The sequence below is a fragment of the Stenella coeruleoalba genome (assembly GCF_951394435.1).
Source record: "Stenella coeruleoalba genome assembly, chromosome: 19".
NCBI classification, from domain to species: Eukaryota; Metazoa; Chordata; class Mammalia; order Artiodactyla; family Delphinidae; genus Stenella; species Stenella coeruleoalba.
In genome coordinates, this window is record NC_137165.1 from 43,222,387 (window position 1) to 43,243,260 (window position 20,874).

Here is a 20,874-nt window from a genome sequence, read left to right on the forward strand (position 1 = left end):
AGCCCCTGCCTCCGCCAAGCTCCCTGGCCTCGTGATCTGCCTTCTCCCTTCTAAGATGCCTGTAACTCAGCCTTAGCAAACTAGTTACCAGTTGCTGGATATGACCTGCTCCCCTTTGCTTCCAGGCATCTGCATGTGCTGTTCCCTCTGCTTGGACTACCCTTCCCACATTTTTTTGCCCTGGTTGAAGCTGATTTGATCCCCAAGACTTGGCCTAATAGCCCTCTTTCTGCAGAGCCTTCTGGGTGGTTGCACTGGGTGGTTTTCCTCACCCCTCAGTGATGCACAGTATCTTAAACTGTGGTCACCGCACTCATGGTCTTAGAGGGTCTGTAACAGAAGGACCAGCCACCAGCTTTCCCTTCTTTCCCTCTCATTTCCTCCTCTGGTCCCAGAGTCAAAAGTACCACCATTCATCTTTAAGAGGAAGCTTTTTAGGCCAAGCCAGTTTTCGTTTTTTTTTTTGTTTGTTTTGTTTTTGTTTTTTTTTTTGCGGTACACGGGCCTCTCACTGTCGTGGCCTCTCCCGTTGCGGAGCACAGGCTCCGGACGCGCAGGCTCAGCGGCCATGGCTCACGGGCCCAGCCACTCCGCGGCATGTGGGATCTTCCCGGACCGGGACATGAACTCGTGTCCCCTGCCTCGGCAGGCAGACTCTCAACCGCTGCGCCACCAGGGAAGCCCAAAGCCAGTTTTTATGAATGCAAATAAATGATTTGTGCACAGAACAAAAGTGTGACTGTTAGGTTGAAATGTGGCTGAGATACCTATCGCTCCATGTTTATTCCTCCTCTTTGTACTCTTCTGTGGTTCCCAGGTTTTCTGCACTGAGCAGTTGTTACTCTTGTGATAGGAGAAAGAGTATAAGAACAACACAGGAACTCTCCCAGACCCTGAGCTTGTAGTACCCCCTGGAGGAGGTGGCTGTTCTCCTGTCCCTTTGCTGAGGTGAGGGACCCTGGGCTCTCCACTGTAATTACCACTTGGAGTCACATGGTAGAGATGTATCAGGAGTCCTGGGTCGGCCTCCTGCAGTTGTTGCCCAGCCTCCCCTCCTCCGTGGAAAGTTGTATCTGCGGGTATTTCCTTTCACCAACATGAAGACAGTCTTTTACCTCGTTATGCAGAGCAGCACCATCTCCTTTCTAGGTGAAAGTTTTGCTTTAATTTCACAGATCCAAAAAGCCCGAGAGAAGAGAGGGAAATCCTCTCTAGTCCTGGGGCCACGCGAGGAGCCTCACTCTCGGGAGGATGTCGAGCTGTCTCCCCTTTTACAGCAGGCAGACCCTAGCGAGCATGGCCTTTTCTGTTATATTTACAATGACAAATACCTGCTTAAAGAAAACCCAAAAGATGCATGTGATTATGTATCTGATTTGGGGGTAAGAGAAGATTTTCCAGGATAAAAGCATAAAAGAAAAGACTCATCGGTCTGGATACAGAAAAAATTTAAATTTAGTTATAAAAGCACCGAATCAAAAACACAAGTAAAAGGCAAAATGTTGAAAAAGTAACTGCCGCTAAAAGATTTCATTTCCTTGATTTGTAAGGGCAGGAATGACATCTGTTTTATTCACCATTGCTGACTTGTGCAATGCCTTGCAGAGAGTGGACACTCAAATATCTGTCAAAGCAGTGAATGGTCATGCTCAACCTCACCAGTAATTAGGGAAATGCAAATTAAAACAACAGTAAGATATAATTCTCCTACTAGATTGAGGGACTTTTTGGTGGCTTGCAGGATCTTAGTTCCCTGACCAGGGATTGAACCCGGGCCACCGCAGTGAAAGCACCAAGTCCTAACCACTGGACTGCCAGGGAATTCCCAGGGGACATTTTAAAGATCGATAATATGCAGTGCCTGTGAAGATATGGAGACATAAGTTCTTGCTTATCCTGTGGGTCAGAAAGGAAATTGCCTCTTCAGTGGGCAAGAGCAGTGCCCTTAAATTGCTCCCCAGTTATACAAAAGGCTGGTACACACAGGAATATTCAGCCCAGCCTTGCTAGCAACAACTCAACATGTGGGAAATGGTAAACAAAACCACACTATGGAATACAATTCAGTCCTTACAAAGGGTAGTACCCACGGCAGGAGAAAACTGGGGAGGGATTCCAAGTGACCAGCATATGTACTACTTGGGAAGATTACCAAGACTGTTACCAAGGTTGGAATACAACATGTACAGCAAACAAAACCAAGCCCCATGATTAGAGATGAATAGAAAAAGGCCTGGAAGGCAGGTTCCCAAATATTTCCCTCTGGGGAGGGGAGAGGGACTGTGCCAGTGGGGCTTTTTATGGTCTGCATTTGAATTTTTTACAAAGGGGTGTCCCCATGGATCCTTGTGAAATTAAAAAAAAAAAAATTGAAGGGAAGAAAAGGCATAAGGCCTAAACTATTAATTTACAAGGTGGTTGACGGAACATGACAGATGTGCAAAACCTCACTAGTAATCCAATGAATGCAAATTAAAGGAACAGACACCTTTTTGCCTAGCAAATAGGCAAACACGAAACAAATAGCATCTAGCGGTTAGGGAAGGAGCACTTCTTGATTTTTTACAGGACGGATATACTATAAACATTTAGTTAAGGCACCATCCAGGATTTACAGATACATTCACCGTTCTATAGCCATCATAATTGCGCATAAAGGTATAAAAATACCCAAGTTCAATAGTTTAGGAAAAATAAACAGATAGGGAGCTAAGATCCCTTAAAATCCTCTGTTAATTTTAAATTATTATTATATGTGAGAGACCAGCTTTGGGCAGTGATATAGTCCCAACTGCAGGCTTCTTTCTTTCCTCTCTTTTCCTCTCATAATTCCTCCACCCTCAAAAACCTAACCCTGAAAGCCCCTCTTTCAAAACACCCTTAACTCAACTGCATCCTGTCCTTTGCTGTACACACTCACAAAACGCATCCTTGTCAGACTCAACCTCCACTTTTTCCACCCCTTCATCCCAGCTGCTGAGCATTCCAAGGATATTCCAAGCATATCCGCATCCCCAGCCAGTTCTTCCTTCTTCCCTTCTATCCATTTTCCTCACCGCCATGGCTATCTTAAGACTTCACCTCTGGTGAGCTAACTAAACTTAAAAGCTTTTGCACAGAAAAGGAAACCATTGACAAAACGAAAAGACAAGCTACTGAATGGGAGAAAATATTTGCAAATGATTACGACCGATAAGGAGTTAATACCCAAAATATATAAACAGCTCATACAACTCAACATCAAAAAAAAAAAAAAGAAAAAGAAACAGCCTGATTAAAAAATGGGCAGGAAAAAAAAAAATGGGCAGGAGACCTGAATAGACATTTTTCCAAAGAAGACATACAGATGGCCAACAGGCACAGGAAAAGATGCTCAACATCATTAATAATCAGAGAAATGTGAATCAAAACTACAGTGAGGTATCACCTCACACCTGTCAGAATGGCCATCATCAAAAAGATCAAAATAATAAATGTTGCTGAGGGTGTGGAGAAAAGGGAACCCTTGTGCACTGTTGGTGGGAATGTAAATTGGTGCTGCCGCTGTGGGAAACAGTATGGAGGGTCCTCAAAATTAAATATAGAACTGCCATATGATCCAGCAATTACACTCCTGGGTATATATCCAAAGAAAATGAAAACACTAATTCAAGAGGATACATGCACCCCAGTGTTCACAGCAACATTATTTACAATAGCCGAGATATGGAAGCAACCTGTGTCCATCAATAGATGAATGGATAAAGAAAATGTGATATATATATATATAGAGAGAGAGAGAGAGAGAGAGAGAGAGTATTCGATTGTGTATATATACATTCAATCGTATATATACACAATTGAATATTCAATTGTACAGATATATATTCAATTGTACATGTGTACAATTGAATACTATTCAGCTGTAAAAAAGGATGAAATTTTGTCATTTGCAGTAACATGGATGGACTTGGAGGGTATTATGCTTAGTGAAATAAGTCAGACAGAAAAAGACAAATACTGTACGATATCATTTATATGTGGAATCTAAAAAATAAAACAAACTAGTGAATATAGCAAAAAAGAAACAGACTCACAGATATAGAGAACAAACTAGTGGTTACCAGTGGGAAGAGGGGAGGGGGAGGGGGGAGATAGGGGCAGGGGATTAAGACGTACAAACTTCTGGGTATAAAATAAAAAAGCTACAAGTATATATTGTACAGCACAGGGATATAGCCAATATTTTACAGTAACTATAAATGGAATATAACCTTTAAAAACTGTGAAATGGAGCTTCCCTGCTGGCGCAGTTGTTAAGAATCCGCCTGCCAATGCAGGGGACATGGGTTCGAGCCCTGGTCTGGGAAGATCCCACATGCTGCGGAGCAACTAAGCCCGTGCGCCACAACTACTGAGCCTGCGCTCTAGAGCCTGCGAGCCACAGCTACTCAGCCTGTGCTCTAGAGCACCTGTGAGCCACAACTACTGAGCCTGCATGCCACAACTACTGAGCCTGCGTGCTGCAACTACTGAAGCCTGCACGCCTAGAGTTCGTGCTCCACAACAAGAGAAGCCACTGCACTGAGAAGCCTGTGCACTGCAACAAAGTGTAGCCCCCACTCACTGCAACTAGACAAAGCCTGCGTGCAGCAATGAAGACCTAAAGCAGCCAAAAATAAAAAAAAAAATAAAATAAAAATTGTGAGTCACTGTGTTGTACACCTGAAACATAGAATATTGTAAATCAGCTATATCTCAACTTAAAAAAAAAAAAAAGACTTCACTTCTGGCCAGAAGACAACTCTCTCAAATTCCCTATCTCTTCCCCCAACTTCTCTGAATGCATCTATCATTCATTTAATAAATTTTTATCAAGTACTCGTTGCATGCAGGCATTGGATAGACTTTGGGAATACTGGAATAAAAACAAACAAAACACAGTTCCTGCCTTCAAAGAATTTGGTAAGACAGAAGAATGAAAAATGACGTGTAATGTGGTAAATGTTATGATAGAAGTCAACCCATGGAGCCTTGGGAACACAGAGTGTATGTTCCTAACCCCAGATGGATGGATTGGGTACCTGGGGCAGGGGGCAAGCCAGATTTCCCACATCCTCTGCAGGGCAAGCCCAGATATCGGCCCAGCCCTCCCTGGCTCCAGAGGCCACTCTGCTCAGTCATTTATTCCCTTCTCAGATTGCATTTATCTTCACTTCTCCCCTTCTCCTCTGCTCTTTCCTCTTGGCTTATAAACATCTTCAGGAGTCTCACATCTCCCAAGCCGCAGGCCCCCCCCACCCCCGCCAATATTCCCTGTTCCTCTCTAGCCTCTACCCTGTTTTTTGGGAAGAGAACAGTAAGGGGTGCTCTTCACACTGCTGATGGGAATGAAAATAGGTCCAACCTTCTAGAGGACAATGTGGCACCGTGTATCAAAAATCTTAAAAATGTGAACATCCTTTGACCCAGTAATTCCACTTCCTGGAATTTACCCTAGGGGAAAAAAAATCATGGATGTGTACAAATAACTGTCATAAAGATGTTTATTAAAATGTGGTTTAAAAACAAAATACTGAAAACAATCTAAATGTCTATCCAAGTGAGATGATTAATTTAAAAAAGTATACTGCAACGTGGAAGGTAATACTATTGAGCAGCTATTTAAAACTGTGCTCTGATGCTACAAAAATATTCACCAACATGTGAAATGCTTTATGGTAATAGCTAAGTGAAAATAGTAAGGGACCAAATATTGACAATAAGATTATATTTTATATATATATATATATATAAAATACATACATACATAGAGAGGAGGAGAGAGAGAGGGAGGGAGAACTGGATAACTTTAGCTATACCACTAACTGCATCACTTGGACAATTATTTAGTCTCTCTGAGCCTCAGTTTCCAAATCTGTAAAGTGGATACAACATGAGGTACTTGACGGGGCTCCATGAGATAATGTATGTGAAGTGCTTAGCACAGTACCTGGCATATAATAAACTCTCAAAAGCATTAACAGTGGTTCAACTCAGTGCTTTTTCATTCCCTCAAATATTTATTGAGAGCCCTCGAGCCTGCTGTTCTCTCTATTTGGAACTTCACTTGGTAAATCTGTACTCATTCTTCAAAATTTTCTTTAACTGTACTATGATGCCCTGCCTTCTCCTGTGTTCATCACAATAAAAACACTGAACTTTAAATCCAAAACGTACATTTATGCAGAAATTGAAACAGTACCTTTTATCTCACAAACATAATGTTGATCAAAGGAAGTCAGACAAAGGAATTGAAAGCAGGAACTCAAACAGATACTTGTACATCAGTGCTCACAGCAACGTTATTTATAATACCCCAAAGGTGGAAACAACACAAATGTCCATTGATAGATAAATGGATAAAGAAAATGTGGTATATACATACAATGGAATATTACTCAGCCTTAAAAAGGAATGAAATGATATGGTCTATAACGTGGATGATCCTTGAGAACATGCTAAGTGAAATATACCAGACAAAAAAGGACAAATATTGTATGATCCCACTTACATGAGATAGCTAGAATAGGCAAATTCATAGAGACAGAAAGTAGAAATAAAGGCGGGAGGAGGGAAAGGAAATGGATAAATAAAGGAAATGGATAGTGATGATGGGTGCACAACATTGTGAATTAATGTCACTGAATTAGCCACTTACAAATGGTTAAAATGGACTTCCCTGGTGGCGCAGTGGTTGAGAGTCCGCCTGCTGGTGCAGGGGATACGGGTTCGTGCCCCGGTCCGGGAGGATCCCGCGTGCCGCGGAGCGGCTGGGCCCGTGAGCCATGGCCGCTGGGCCTGCGCGTCCGGAGCCTGTGCTCTGCGGCGGGAGAGGCCACAACGGTGAGAGGCTCGCGTACTGCAAAAAAAAAAAAAAGGTTAAAATGGTAAATTTCATGTATATTTTACCACAATAAGAAAAGACTGAAAAAGAAAAAAAGAAGCCGGACACCAAAGAGTACATACTGTTTGATTCCACTTATACAAAATACAAAAACAGAAAACTATGGTGACAGAAATCATAGTAGTGACTACTCTTTGCAAGTTAGTGGCGAAGAGGCCTGAAGGGCAGTTCTGGGGTCATTTTCTATTTCTTTCTTTCTTTATTTTTGGCTGCATTGGGTCTTTGTTGCTGCGCACGGGCTTTCTCTAGTTGTGGCGAGCGGGGGCTACTCTTCGTTGCGGTGCGCGGGCTTCTCATTGCAGTGATTTCTCTTGTTGGGGAGCACGGGCTCTAGGCGCACGAGCTTCTGTAGTTGTGGCACGCGGGCTCAGTAGTTGTGGCACGTGGGCTCAGTAGTTGTCGCTCGTGGGCTCTAGAGCACAGGCTCAGTAGTTGTGGCGCACGGGCTTAGTTGCTCCGCGGCAAGAGGCATCTTCCTGGACCAGGGCTCGAATCCGTGTCGACTGCATCGGCAGGAGGATTCTTAACCATTGTACCACCAGGGAAGCCCTCATTTTCTATTTCTTGATCTGAGTCCTGTTTCCACCGATGTGTTCAGTTGGTGAAAACTAACGAGCTCTTCGCTTTTGAGTTTTCCCGTCAGCATTATTTACACTTCAATCAATAGTTCACCGGAAAACAACAGCAAAAACCCCAAAACGTCTTTAGAACAAATTTTAATTTCAAAAATCCGGATAAATTCTTGTAAATTCTTGTAAGCTGAACCTTTTTTCCCTGTCTTTCTTGGGGCTCCTGCTTTTCCTGTGTCCTAAGCCTGCAATGAATCTGTGCCTTCTTTTGAAATGCTTTCTTGCCTTATTTACCAAGGTTCCACACTACCTGGGGCCGCATTCTCGGAGCACCGGCTGGTGACTAAATTGTCTCCTTGTCTGTCATCTCGACTAGCCCTGAGTTGGGCTCTTTGAGATCAGAAAGACCAGTCCCGGCTGATTCCGCTAACCCGGAGCTCAGTGCGCGTTGCAGAGCAGTAGTAAATCCAATCAGCCCGGGAGGCTGGGAGCAAGGCCGGAAGAAAAAGGCTGCGAAGAGGAAAGCGCCGCTCTGGTCTGCCCAGCGGTGCCAGCCCGCTCGGACATCCAGACGCGAAGTCACACCCCTTGCCCAAGCACCTCCCGTAACTCCCTCCTGGCCCCGCCCACTAGGCGTGGCCTTGACCCGGGAGGGCCAGGATCCCGCCAACTATAACTCCGCCCCTCCTTCCGCTGAGAAACCTGTCCCTTTTATTTAAAGAATACGTTTACGTCAGCCCGCTTTACGTAGCTTGTCGTCATCAGTGCAAGGCGCGGAGGCGGAACTTCCTGTCTCTGGTTCTAACAGCTTCCGGGAGAAGCCGGAAGAGCCCGGACCCTGGACAGAATCAGGGCTAGCCAGCCCCTCCCCCGGCCCCTACAGAAAGGTGAGTCCACGGGCCGTCTTGGCGAAGTCAAAACACTTAGTCTGGCCGCTTCAGGTGAGGATCTCCTTCCTTATCCAGGCACAGTACCGGTCCAGATCCCCTTTAATTTCCCATGTTCCCCCGCGTACTCAAGCCCCGCCCCCAGTCTCCCGGCCCCGCCCCGAAGTGTGAGGGGTGTGGATGGTTTGTGAACCCCTCACCTGACTCTACCCGTCGCGGGCTGGGAGAAGCGGGTTTGGCCACGGCGGCCGGAGCTGGGTGGGCCCACGGACTCCTCTCCAGCGCCGCGGGAATAGGACCGCCCAAACGCGGAGCCTTCGCGTCAGAAAAGGCAGGATCGGGGACCCCTCCTCACCGCGCCGTCAGGGTCGCTCACAGGTTGAGGAGCGAGCAAAGAGGCCTCTGAGGAGGGAGACCTGGGGTCCTGCCCAGTCCCTCCCCTCGAAAGTTCCCTGTGCCTGTGCTAGTCGTTTTTGCCTCTGTTCGCCGCAGTTTCCTTTTCTTTAAATCAGGGTTAATGCCGTTAACCTTCTTACCATTAGGGGTTAGTTGTGGGAGCGATAAATGACTGCTACTGTTTGTTTACTGAACAGTTGCAATGTGCCAGGCACTGTGCTAAGTATTTTGCTTCGATGATTTCCCGTCATCTTCAAAACAACCTTATGAGGTAGGTACTATTTTTAACCCCATTTTACTGATGAGAAAGCTGAGTCTCTGAGAAAATTGTGTGAGGTTACAGAGCTAGTAAGAGGCAAAGGGGGTTATAGTTAGTTTGGGAGTTTTTTTGTTTGTTGTTTTTCCTGATCCCAGGGCCCACGTACTAAATAAGGATGTGAAAAGTATTCAGATGTTGATATGTTCCGCAGTGTTCTTTGAGCAGCTACTGTGGGGTTATGCTGGGCACTACGGTACATGGAGAAATACATGTGAACCTTATCTTCCAGGAGTCTAGTAGAGAGATGGACTGGTAGATAAGTATAATGAAGTTTTATAGGTGCTGTGAGAATAGTCTGGTAATGATAATCATCAGACTGGATTTGCCCAGGGACAGCTTTGAAAGCAGCAGATTCTCTAAGGGAAAGAGTAGGTACTCCAAGGAGCAAGCAGATATCCTTTCTACCTTTCTAAGAAACTGCCGAGGGAGAACACAGGACAGGAGGGGAGATTGTGATATGCATTGTGAGAGCCATTTTGGAATCTTGTCCGAATCACTTCCATGCAGGTAGTGGTTTTGCATTTGTGAGCCTACAGTGACCCAGGAGGGTGGTCCTTCTGGTGTCTGTTCTGCTTTGCTGCCCGAAGAATTTCGGAGGAGGCAGACACAATGTCCGCTGCATAGTGTCTGTTGATGGCCCCTCCTGGGCTGTCCCTTTGGGTTGGTCTGACTTTGCTTTTGATAAATTAATTTTCTTTGGCTCTTGACATCTGGACGTAGATCCGTGACCGTGAATGAGACTGAGTTCAAATGACACAATCTGGCAAGAGTGGCTGCGCTGTGCCTTCAAAGGGGCCCCAAATAAAATACTCCGGGCTTTTTTGGCTTCTCTGAAGCCACCTTGGAGGCATCTCGGGGGGGCATAGTTGCTTTACCAATAGATAAAAATCCTAGAGAAACTCAGGGCTCACAGAAGCAAATGTTTTCCCCACCTGCCAAAAAAGCAACGAACAGTAACAGCAGCAGCAGCAGCAACAAAGCTGTAAGGTTTTCCTGATGATCCGTGCTTACTCGGGGGGTGGGAGTGTGAGAGAGGAAGGGCGTGGAACCTGAAAGCCAGCGTTTCAGGTTAGAGGCAAGGGGTAAGTCCTTAGCTGTAGATTGGGAGTCCAGAGTTCGGAAGGTCTGTGTCTCTACAGGACACTGAACTCCATTTTCTTTCGGGGCTGGGTCAGTTAGAGGCTAAACAAACAGGAAACCTGCTTGCGACCCCTCATGCCCTGCTGATGCTGTCCCCCTTTGTTCCTGCAGTGTGGACCCAGTCAGCAGCCAGGCCATGGAGCTCTCTGATGTCACCCTTATTGAGGGTGTGGGTAATGAGGTGACTGTGGTGGCAGGTGTGGCGGTGCTGATTCTAGCCTTGGTCCTAGCTTGGCTCTCTACCTACGTAGCCGACAGCGGTAGCAGCCAGCTCCTGGGCACTATTGTGTCAGCTGGCGACACATCCGTCCTCCACCTGGGGCATGTGGACCATCTGGTGGCGGGCCAAGTCACCCCAGAGCCAACCGAACTCCCACATCCATCAGAGGGTAATGATGAGAAGGCTGAAGAGGCTGGCGAAGGTGGGGGAGACTCCACAGGGGAACCCGGAGCTGGGGGTGGTATTGAGCCCAGCCTTGAGCATCTGCTTGACATCCAAGGCCTGCCCAAAAGACAAGCGGGCCCGGGGAGCAGCGGTCCAGAGGTGCCCCAGAGATCTGAGGATAGCGCCTGCCTCATCAATGTGCGGCTCAAATTCCTCAACGACACCGAGGAGCTGGCTGTGGCCAGGCCAGAGGATACTGTGGGTGCTCTGAAGAGGTAGGTGGGCTGGGAAGTGGGAGGCTGCTTGCACCCCATGCCCCCAGCCCTTGGTCTTCTCGGAGGAGGCTGTTACAGACGTGGGAGCAGCAGGGAAGCGTCAGGTGCGGCCCTTACAGGGCGGGTGGGGGAGTACTTCCTTAGAAAGCCACCCTGCAGTTTCCCCCCAGTGCCTTGCTTTGTTGGTCCAGGCCTTCCGGCCTTCTCATTCCTTGCCCTCTGTCTGTCCTTCTGTCTGTCGCATCCTTACAGTAAATACTTCCCTGGACAAGAAAGCCAGATGAAACTGATCTACCAGGGCCGCCTGCTGCAGGACCCAGGCCGCACACTGCGTTCCCTGAACATTACCGACAACTGTGTGATTCACTGTCACCACTCACCCCTTGGGTCAGCTGTTCCAGGCCCCTCGGCCTCCCTGGCCCCCTCTTCAGCCACTGAGCCGCCCAGCCTCGGCGTCAGTGTGGGCAGCCTCATGGTGCCTGTGTTTGTGGTGCTGTTGGGTGTGGTCTGGTACTTCCGTATCAATTACCGTCAGTTCTTCACAGCACCTGCCACTGTCTCCCTGGTGGGGGTCACTGTCTTCTTCAGCTTCCTAGTATTTGGGATGTATGGACGATAAGGACCGTAGGGAGAAAATGAAAGGCGTGGTCTTCCTCCTTTATGGCCTCCCCCCTTTCCTGGCCAGAGCTGGGCCCAAGGGCCTGGGAGGGAAGGGTGGAAAGGATGTGGTGGGTCCCCCTCCATAGGACCCAGGAGGCAGGCACGGGGCCTCCCCTTCATGTCCACGAGGGTACAGACATCCCCTCTGTGCAAGCACAACTCAGGTAGAAATGAGAATGTCATCTTCCTTCAATTTTAAGGTCCTGAAGTTCAGAGGTGAGCTGGTGTTCCAGCTCAGTGGGGAGCCTGGGCTCTGAGGATTCCCTCCCAGCCGTGGCCCTAGCTCTTTCCATTATCCTGCATGTCTGCTCCTCAGCCCCCAGGGCTGCCTGTCAGGGCAGTTCAGCATGGCCCCAGCATACTCCTATAGGGAGCCTGGAGTATCTTTCGGTTCCCTCGTGGAATATCCATCTTTCGAGACTGAAATCACATGGGCAGGAGTGAAGTGTCAGCCTTCCCTGTAGGCACCTGGCCACCTCCACCTTCTCCCTCCACCCCGTAGCGGGAATAGGGTGTTCTCTGTGTTCTGGATGGTTTCCAGCGTTCTTTTTCTTTTCAAAGCACTTTGCTTATATTCTTTTTAAAAAAAATAGTCCCTTATAGAGCTCAGTCAGGAAGGGGATTGGGGCACAAAGCCAAGCCCCCAGCATTGGGAGAGGCCGGGCCACAGCTGCTGCTACCCTAGGCCTAAGGCTGTAAGCAAGAGGCAGCTCTGGCCCTCAGCCAGTGTCCTACTCTGCCCAGCTCCAAGGACGAGCTCTGGGTATGGAGCACTGGGCCCCAGGCCCTTGCCTCTGGGGCTCTTGGATGGAGGGCCGTGTCTGTGACTGAATAAAGTTCCATTTTGTGGCCGTGGAGTCTCCTGTGACATTGAGAGAACGCTGTTGCTCTGCCCCCAGCAACCCGGGAATGAGGGTGGGTAGGCCGGGCTACCAACGGGAGATGCAGTTTATTTACACCAGCAGCCATGGGGGCAGGGGGAATACACAGCGTTTACAAAGTTAGCTACCTGTACAGGATGGATTACATATGCAAAAATAAAAATCTCAAGACCACAGGACAGCGTGAGCCCCACCCCCCTCCCCCAATGACCCCAGCATGCGGTAATGCCAGGCGGGTGGCCCCTGGGCATGCGGGGGGGAGTGATGCATGGAAGGAAAAGCCACCGGCCATGGAAATTAGTACAGAACCCCCCCACACACACTCAGACACATGATAGAATACAGGGTGGACGACACCTAGCCGGGGTGGGAAGGATGGGAATTGAAACCCACACAGCCTGCTGTTAGAGGGAAGGGAGTGGGGAGCTCCTAGCCCCTGTTCAACTACATGGTAGGGGGGGCACACTCTCCCCGGAAGGAAAGGGGTTTGCTCCCTCAGGGTCTCTGCTGGACCAAGCCCATCTCTTACCCAGCCTGGGCAGGGGGCTCTGCCCTGAGGGCGGGCCAGGGAACAATGGGGAAGTGGATGTGGACAAACCAGTTCCCAAACTACTTCCCACTTCTCCCTCCTCCAACCAGAAGGGGGAAAGGGAGAGGCCAGAGGTGAAAGGGTGTACTTATTAGGGCCTGAGCTGCAGCTGCCTCTCGGAAGGAAGAGTGGCCCGCGGCCTTCCTCCCTCACCTTCAACCTACTCCCAAGTCTTCATTTGGGAGCAGGCTGGAGGCTGGCTGAGATCTTCCTTTCCCTCTGGCTTCCCTTAGAGGGAGAAGGCTGTGGAAGAGCGAGAACAGAGGAGCCCAGGCCCCAGGATTTATTCTAACTCCTGCCAAAATTTGGCTTTTTAAAAAATAATCAATTCTTGGGTTAAAAACCAGTTTGCAACCAGGCGTCAGCCACAATCAGAGCCACCCCAGGGGGAGATTGGGGTTCCAGACAGGGTACTACAGCCCTATCTCTTGTTCCCTTAACCCTCTAGGGTCCCTAACCCAAATCAGTCCAACCAGTCCTGGGTACTAGCTACCCAAATGTGGGATGGCTCCTCCTGGGAGGAGGACAGGGGACACGTCCTGCGAGTGCCAGAGAACATGGCTCAGGGTCAACTCCATCCCTGTGTCAGTCAGCTCTGCTCCCCGCCCAGACTGCAGGCCTCCAGCTCGGCTCCTGAGAGCCACGGTGCCCACGTGGAGGTGGGACGATACATCTCTTCAGGATGTAGACCAGGCAGGTGGGCACACTGGCACACAGTCCCACAGAGGGGCACTGTCTAGGCGTGGCACCCCTTCCCCCTCCGCTGACAGCCCCGAGCACAGAGACCACCCTCTCTTCCTGCCCCACTCCTAGCAAGGGGGGAGAAGTAAAAGAGCAGGATTTTCCTCAGAGCCCCAAACCACAAGTACAGAATAAATAACTTAAAAGCGGCTAAGGAAGGGGAAACAGGGCAGGCTTCAGAGGCAGGAGCATCGAGAGAGGAACTGGAGCTGGTCAAGGTTAAAGAGGGGGTGGCAAGCAGCAGTTGGGAACTTGGGCTGCCCTGGTAGGGCAGTGGGGCAGGGTAGGCAGGAGGAACATGGGGCCACCCCAGGAGGGTGAGGCTGGGCCCCTTCCTGGGGCAGGGAATGAGGTAAGAAAACATTTCAAATAAAGCAGCACCGTTCCCTCTCACCTTGGGGCCCCACTCCTCGCCAGCCCTGGGTCAGGGAGGAGAGGTAGGGGGGGAGTCATTTTGATACACAGCTCCCTCTTCCTACCCTCCCCCTGCCCTTGAAGCTGTAGAGGCTGGAGGCCCTTTCCTGGCACCCAACAACAAAAGGACAGCTCCCGCTGCCAAGGAGGCCCATGGGGACTGAGGGGAAAGGGCTGCCCCTGTGAGGGGCAGGGAAGGCGGCGGCAGTTCTGGACGCCTACCTCAGCAGACAGCTCGCTGTGCCTGCCTACCCCTGGGATGGGGGCGTTTGATAGGCTTCTGCTGCACACAGACAGGACACGCCCAGCCCTGCTCCTCAGCTGCAAGCACCGGACCCATTCACATTGCTGAGGGCAGCTGGGGGAGGCCCCCTCCAGGCTCAGCTTCCAACCCACCGCCTCCCGGGTAGCCACGATGCTCCTCGGCAGGGCTTAGTCCAGTTCCTGGGGTGGGGGGCGGCAGTGCCCTGGCACAGTGCCCAGGTCAGGCCCCTGGCCTAGCTGGACATCCAGTAACTCACAGAATAAATAGGAAAACCGCCTCCCCACCGAACTTATGTCCAAGGCATAATATGTCCAGGTCTGAGTCCTGCACGCCGAGGGCTCGTGCTCCTTCGCAGACGACCCTGACACCCCCCAGGGGTGCATAATTGGATCCTCTGCCTGCCTGGCCCACCAAACTTCCCAAGCCCAAACCCCCAGCAGCCGTCCATTTGCCAGGCTATGCCACCTGGGTGGGGGTCGGGAGGGAGGGCTCTGCTCAGCCAAAGGCTATCCCTTGCACCCGAGTCAGTTGATGTCATCGTAGATGCTGGGCGTCGGGGGTGCCGGAGGCTTTGGCTTTTTCTTCTTGTTGGAGCCCAGGCCAGAGGCAGTCCCTACCAGGCTCAGATGGGATTTCTTTTTCTTGGTTTTCCGTGACTCGGAGCTGTTGGTACCTGAAGAGAAGGAGGCGCGAGGGTTGAGGGCAGGTTCGTGGCAGGGGAACGCAAGGTGCTCCCCGTCCTTGGCGTCGGGCAGAGAGCCCCCGGGGCCCAGCTGTATCACCTACCTAGACCCCATCCCTGATTCTCACTCGTCTTGGAGGAACCTGAATCAGAGGGTGAGAGATCGGAGGAGCCATCCCACTGAAGCCGGCTGATCAGGGCCTGGCTGTCAGTCATGTCAAAGCTGTCATTATCCAGGGAACTCTCGACCTCTGGAAGGACGCTGGAAAGGGAAGAGGCCAGAGAAGGGCTTCAGGGATACCAATCGTCATCCTTAATCTCCACAACCCACCACCTTTCCTGGAGGGTCACTCACGCCGAGGGTCCAAGGAAATAAATCCGCACGGCTCGCCGCTGCTCATCCGTGTGCTGGGGGCAGCGCAGGGACCTGGTGGGGAGAGAATTATCAGACCCTGACAAGGCAGGAAGGGTCTGAGGAATGCAGGTGAAGCCCCTCCCCTCAGCAGAGGTGGGAGGGATGGACAAAGGCAGGGAAGGGATGAACGGAGAGCCCCCAGATTGTGGCCTAAGGCCTGACCATTAGAAGAGGGGAGGGGAAGGGTGGGAGTCCCGCTGCTCAAGTCCAGGGGTACTCCCGACCCGTGTGCCCAGGGTGAGTGTGCAGGAGGGCCCCCTGGCCCTGTTCCTAGGTTCTGAGCTCACCTTGTGCACATCTTCTTGGTGTGTTCAGAAATCACCCCACATTGCTGGAAGAGGAATATAAGCTGAAAGGAGGGATGGAGGAAAGCCTACTCTAGACACTAGACATTCTCTTCTGTACACATGCTAGACTGTAAGCAGAAATGACCCCAGGGTGTCCACGGCAGACGGCCCCAGACCACCAATGGCCAGGAAGCCTAATTCCAGAGAGAGACCTAGGTGCCCTCACTGCCACGTCAGCAGCCTCTTTCAGGGCCTCAACCACTGCCTGTGGCTCAGCTCGCTCCCGAGGGCCTCCCCTTCCCTGGTCCCTCACCGTGGTGAGCAGGCTACGCAGCTCCTCCGGCCCCAGGGTCTCGTAGCTGATCCCAGTTGAGTTGTTATACTGGGCAAGAACCAGAGGTACAGGTTAGAGAAGGGGCAGCCAAAGAAGGGAGGTTGGGGGGGGGTGCAGAATCAGTCCCTCTCATCCCTTCCTAAGTGAGAAGGCCTTAAGACTGCCCAGCAGTTTTCCAACAATCCCTTCCATCCCACCTGCACAGGGGTAAGGGGTTGGGACCTACAGAGAACATACATATGCAAGACCTAAATACCCCATCTAGTGCTTCTGGCTGTCAGCATTCTGATCCCCACTTGTCCAATCCCACGCAACCACAACAAGGACAATGAGAGGGAACCTACAAGGGGCAGCCCCTACTCACCTTAAAAGGATCCGAATTGCTAAGTTCCCCTGAAGAAGAAAAAAGAAGGGGAAGGGTGTTTGATGCAGAGGTACAGACAGAGAACCCTGAAAATAACCAGAGAGGAAGTGGGGGTGACAGAAGGATCACAGGCCCTCCCTCGATACCCCGGCCCGCCCCCCACGCCCCCCTCTGCCCTCCAGCAATGAGTCCCAGAAGACACAGCTAGAATCACTCCCGTTGTTCCAGCCCCACTTACCATTTTTGTGTTTTAAAGACTTGGATCTTCGAGGGGAATTGGGGTTCTGGAATGGGAGATACCATAGCTTTGGGGAAAGGGTAACGATAAGGGGGAGCCGAGAACCCAGGGAAGGAAAAAAGATTTGACAAAGAAGCATCCTCAAATCCCTACCCTTCCCCATCAGTAAGAGGCCCGTCTACCCAGACTCCCTCCTCCCACCTTCCCCCAAGGCCTCTGCTGCCCTCCTGCCCACCAGACACCCTCATCCCAGAACCCAGAGAGGTACCCAGCGACCTCAGACTTGAGTCAAGACACCCGAGGACTCCCTACCCAAAGGGGAGGGTATGTGTCCTTCGCCCAAATCTCCCTCATGCTCGCCCCAGCTCTCACCTTGTCTGATTTCCTCTTCTTGGCTGTGTAGGACAAAAGGATAAAAGGTAGGGTCACTTTAAGTTCCCAATCTAAGGGCACCTAAAGCAAAGTACAAAGCTACACTCTCCCCCCTCATTCAGGATAACAACTTGTGACTGTTACATACCCAATTCCTGCGAGCCCGCCTCACCCCAATGGCCCCCAAATTCCCCAGATCCCCAAACACCTTTCTTCTCTGAGCCATAGGACCAGTCGTTGTCATTGATGTCATCGTTATCCTCTTGGTCACTCTCAGACTTGTTCATGTTGTTGCTATTGGCAATCCTGCCAAGGGTAGGGAAGAGGAAGGGTCAAGGCTGCCACCTCTCTGCCCCCGACTTCACAGGTAGAGTGGAGCATCTGGGGCCAAGCGTGACCCACCCTCTGTGCCCTACTAATGCCCCTGGAGGGCTACACCATGGGACGGGCTGCAAAAGGTGAGCCGCTCTGGTTCTAGCAGGGGGAGAAGCCCTCACCGGCGGTTGGCGATTCGACTGCTGTTCCGACCCATTCCCAGGCACTTCTCCAGATGGGGAGCAAAACGGGAGGCGGCAATGCTGCGGCTGCAATTGGGGCAAACACACTCCTTGCTCTTCCACTGGTTGAAAACCTGTCCAAAGATGTCCAACCCCGGCTGGTCCACGATCTCTGGGGACAGGAGAGGCGTGTCGATCAGGGCGGGCAGGGGACCCTCACCTCTCGTTCCCACCCATGGCCCCACGGCCTCTTCAAAGCCCCTGCCTAAGCTCACAGGAGCTCCACGTTCTACATGTGGTGCGGCTGCCAGAGAAGGACCCTCCAAGCACTCCCAGGACAGGGCTAGACTGCTCTCCTTCAACCCTGAAGCTCACCAAAATCCTTCATGCTATCAGGGTCCGTGTCGTCCAGGAAGAAATAGCCACACTTGACAGCCCGGTGTACCTCAAAGCAGAATCCCAAACAAGAATCCTCGACCAGGTCCGCGTATATCTCCTGAGCGATGGCCTGGGCCCAGGGGAGAACATCCAGGGTCACAAGAGTCATAGTCCCATGGACTGAAAGCAACTCTCACCAACCAAATCTCCTGCCAATTCGCCCTGGTCAAAAATAATGCTTTCTCTGCCATTTTCCCCATCTTGACTTCGAGTTCTTTCTTCTTCTGGATCCTCGGGCCTTCTTAGCTGGCTATTCCCTTTAAGGAACAAGGCTGACTACCCAAATTCCTCTCTGGTGCGGATGCCAGATAAAGTGACGAAGAAACATCAAGAGAAAGAACTGGAGGCACACGTGGGGGAGCCCTCACCTCTAGTTTGCTGTTATCCAGGCCAGACAAAGACATTTCCTCCATTTTCATTTGTAAACTCTTGTGGAGACGGCGCTCTGACTGCTCATAGCACAGCGGGCGGCAACACGGCTGCACACATGGGGGTGGGGGTGTTGGTGTGAGTCCAAGACACCTCTGATGACTGCCACCTCCCCTCCGCACCTCGCTGCCCAGAGCTCGATGGTGGCATCGGGATCTACCTCTCCCTAAAGCCTAGGCTCACTAAGTCTGGATGGTCCTTCAGGGCCTGAAACCCAAGGGCGGCCTAGTCCTTCCCAAGCCTGAACTCAGGCCCTGGACTCTACTGCCAATCAGAGTCTGGGTCTACAGCAGGCAGCAGCTCCCCCCAGGTCCCCAAAACTCGAACCCCTCTTCGATACCCATGGTGCAATGCAGCAGGGGGAGGAGAAGGAACTCTAAGGCCTCAAAGCAAACCCACAGGGTGTGGCAAAGAACTGCACAGACTCCTAAATACACTCCCCTCCCTTCGCTAGGCTCTCCTCAGAGCCACCTCTGCTTTCAGCCAGGATGTCCACTTGGGGGGGTACTGCTACCAGAAGTAGGAATGGCCCTAGGACCCTACAACCTTCACCCCACTCTATCTTCCCTTGCAATAAGCCTGCCACTACAGAAGGGGAGCAGAGCCCACAGAAATCTAGAGCTAAAGGGGCATTTCTAGCCACCATGAGCAAGAGGAGGTAGAGTCCGGTGGGTTGGCAGGCCAAGAGTGGGCACTCCCCTTACCTGTTCTTCTTTTAGATAACCACCCTCCCTCCCTCAGGACCAGCCCGGAAGTCTCTCCAAGAGCCCCAAAGTCCAGGAATCCCCACCAAAGGATTCAGAAACAGCGCCCACAGTCCGGGGCCCCTCTGAACGGTGGGTACGAGTTTAAGGAGCTGCCGGCCTAGAGTGGGGTGGGGACTGACAAATGAGCCGGGGGCACTGGGGAGGGTAGGAGGCCGGGCCTCGGCTCTTCCCCCGTCCCTGCGGCACTGCTGCTGCATCATACCAACTGGGGGGAGGAGAGCCGAGCCGCCGGAGGCCGGCGCCGGTCCGGGACAGACCGACCCTTAGAGAGTGGGCAGAGTGGGACGCGTCCCGGCCCCTCTTCCTCCCCGCCCGCCGACAGCCCCGGCCGGCCGGGGAGAGGAGTCCGGGAGGGTGTCTCTATTGTCCCGGGGGCTGGGGCCTGGCTCCCTAACAAAGGCCCCGCGCCCCCTCCCCGGCCGGCCCTGCCCCGCCCAGGGGGGACCCAGACAGGGGGAGAGCGGGGGGCCCCGGCCGGGCCGGGAAGCCGGGGGAAGCCGGGCGTTTCCGCGGCGGCCCGGGGGGAGGGGAAGGGGCGCTGACCCAGACCTGGGGGGAGGGGGCCCAAGCCCCGCCTCGGGCCCCGCCCCCCGCCCCCCGCAGGCCCCTCCCCCGTCCCCGTCTCCGTCCCGTACTCACCCCGCCCGGGGGGCCGCGCCGGGGCCCGGCGGCCTCTCAGGGCCGCGTCCTCCGGCGGCGGCGGCGGCGGCGGCTGCTCCGGAGCCCCATGTCCGTCGGTCCGTCCTCGCCTCTCCCCGGGGCCCAGGGCCCGGGGCCGGGGGGTCGGGCCGCCCCCCCGCCTCGCCGCCTCACCGGGCGGCCATGGCCCCTTCCCCTCCCTTCTCGTCCCGTCGCCGCCTCCTCCTCCTCACCTCACCCCGCCCGCGCGCAGTCCGCGCGCCGTCCGCGCGCCCCTCCCCCCGCCCCCCACTCCAGCCCGCCTCTCCCGGGCGGGGGGTGCGGCGCGAGCCCGGAGCGCGCGCGCGTGCCGCGACCGGAGGATGGATGGATGGAGCGAGCGAGAACGCGAGCGTGCGCGCGCGCGCCCCTCTCCCCCCTCCCTTCGCGCGGGCGCGAGGCCAAGCGCGAGCGCGCTCCAACCTCCTCCTCTTCCTCCTCCCGCCCCTCCTCAACACCCCGCCCCCGCCCTCCCTTCCTCTTCCTTCTTTCGCTTTCGCGCGCCCAGCGACTGCTCGCGCCTGCTAGAAGGGCCCGAGCGCGTGCATCTGCCCCGCGGCCGCAGCTCGGCAGCATTTGCTCCAGGGGGCGGGGACCGGGCGGGGAGGAGGGGCGCCACGCCGCCGTCCAAAGTACCGGCGGACGGGGACGGGGGCGGGGAGATGGGCGGGGCCTTCGGGAGCCACCTCGGCCAATTGCCGTCTCGCCCCGGCCCGGCCGGCCCAATAGGATGGCGGTGGGTGGAGCGGCGTTCAAGGTGAGGTGCGCGGTGCGCTGGGGGCGGAGACGTTGTGCCGTCCCGGCCGGCTCCGGGGCGGGGGCAGCGGGTGGCGTCGAAAGAGAGCGCCGGCTCCCAGCCGAGCCTGGGACGCCTTCCGGCCCAGGCTCCCCCGCCCTTCCCTCCGGGCTCCCGGCTCTTTTTCCCCC

General features: G+C 52.9%; 2 protein-coding genes across 8 annotated transcripts; one reads left to right on the plus strand and one right to left on the minus strand.

The window, feature by feature from the left end:
• The first annotated feature begins 8,287 nt into the window (after window positions 1-8,287).
• TMUB2 (transmembrane and ubiquitin like domain containing 2) lies at window positions 8,288-11,529 on the plus strand. 3 transcript variants are annotated; one of them, XM_079903825.1, is made up of 4 exons: window positions 8,288-8,435; window positions 8,975-9,048; window positions 10,348-10,896; window positions 11,149-11,529. In XM_079903825.1, the coding sequence occupies exons 2-4, from the start codon at window positions 9,014-9,016 to the stop codon at window positions 11,513-11,515; spliced, it is 951 nt and encodes a 316-aa protein (XP_079759951.1). In that variant the 5' UTR covers window positions 8,288-8,435; window positions 8,975-9,013; the 3' UTR covers window positions 11,516-11,529. The 3 variants fall into 3 exon arrangements, with proteins under 3 accessions (XP_079759951.1, XP_079759949.1, XP_079759950.1); XM_079903823.1 differs by lacking the exon at window positions 8,288-8,435 and having other exon boundaries at window positions 8,465-9,048; window positions 10,348-10,658; window positions 10,737-10,896; XM_079903824.1 differs by lacking the exon at window positions 8,288-8,435 and having other exon boundaries at window positions 8,465-9,048; window positions 10,348-10,625; window positions 10,737-10,896.
• A 3,441-nt stretch (window positions 11,530-14,970) lies between these two features.
• ATXN7L3 (ataxin 7 like 3) lies at window positions 14,971-20,467 on the minus strand (the record flags this gene model as incomplete). Of its 5 annotated transcripts, none has more annotated exons than XM_079903818.1 (13): window positions 19,909-20,467; window positions 18,442-18,552; window positions 18,011-18,143; window positions 17,636-17,807; window positions 17,347-17,444; window positions 17,139-17,161; window positions 16,767-16,833; window positions 16,529-16,614; window positions 16,144-16,212; window positions 15,831-15,874; window positions 15,484-15,555; window positions 15,233-15,390; window positions 14,971-15,119 (listed from the first exon to the last, which is right to left on the minus strand). In XM_079903818.1, the coding sequence occupies exons 2-13, from the start codon at window positions 18,490-18,492 to the stop codon at window positions 14,971-14,973; spliced, it is 1,122 nt and encodes a 373-aa protein (XP_079759944.1). In that variant the 5' UTR covers window positions 18,493-18,552; window positions 19,909-20,467. The 5 variants fall into 5 exon arrangements, with proteins under 5 accessions (XP_079759944.1, XP_079759946.1, XP_079759947.1 ...); XM_079903820.1 differs by having other exon boundaries at window positions 16,767-16,812; window positions 19,909-20,466; XM_079903821.1 differs by having other exon boundaries at window positions 16,529-16,557; window positions 19,909-20,465.
• Between the last annotated feature and the right edge of the window lie 407 nt (window positions 20,468-20,874).

Coding starts and splice junctions, on each gene's coding strand:
- TMUB2 (XM_079903825.1), top strand. CDS start 9,014: ATGATTTCCCGTCATCTTCAAAACAACCTTATGAG. Junction 9,049..10,347: donor CTTCAAAACAACCTTATGAG/GTAGGTACTATT, acceptor TTGTTCCTGCAG/TGTGGACCCAGTCAGCAGCC. Junction 10,897..11,148: donor ACTGTGGGTGCTCTGAAGAG/GTAGGTGGGCTG, acceptor GCATCCTTACAG/TAAATACTTCCCTGGACAAG.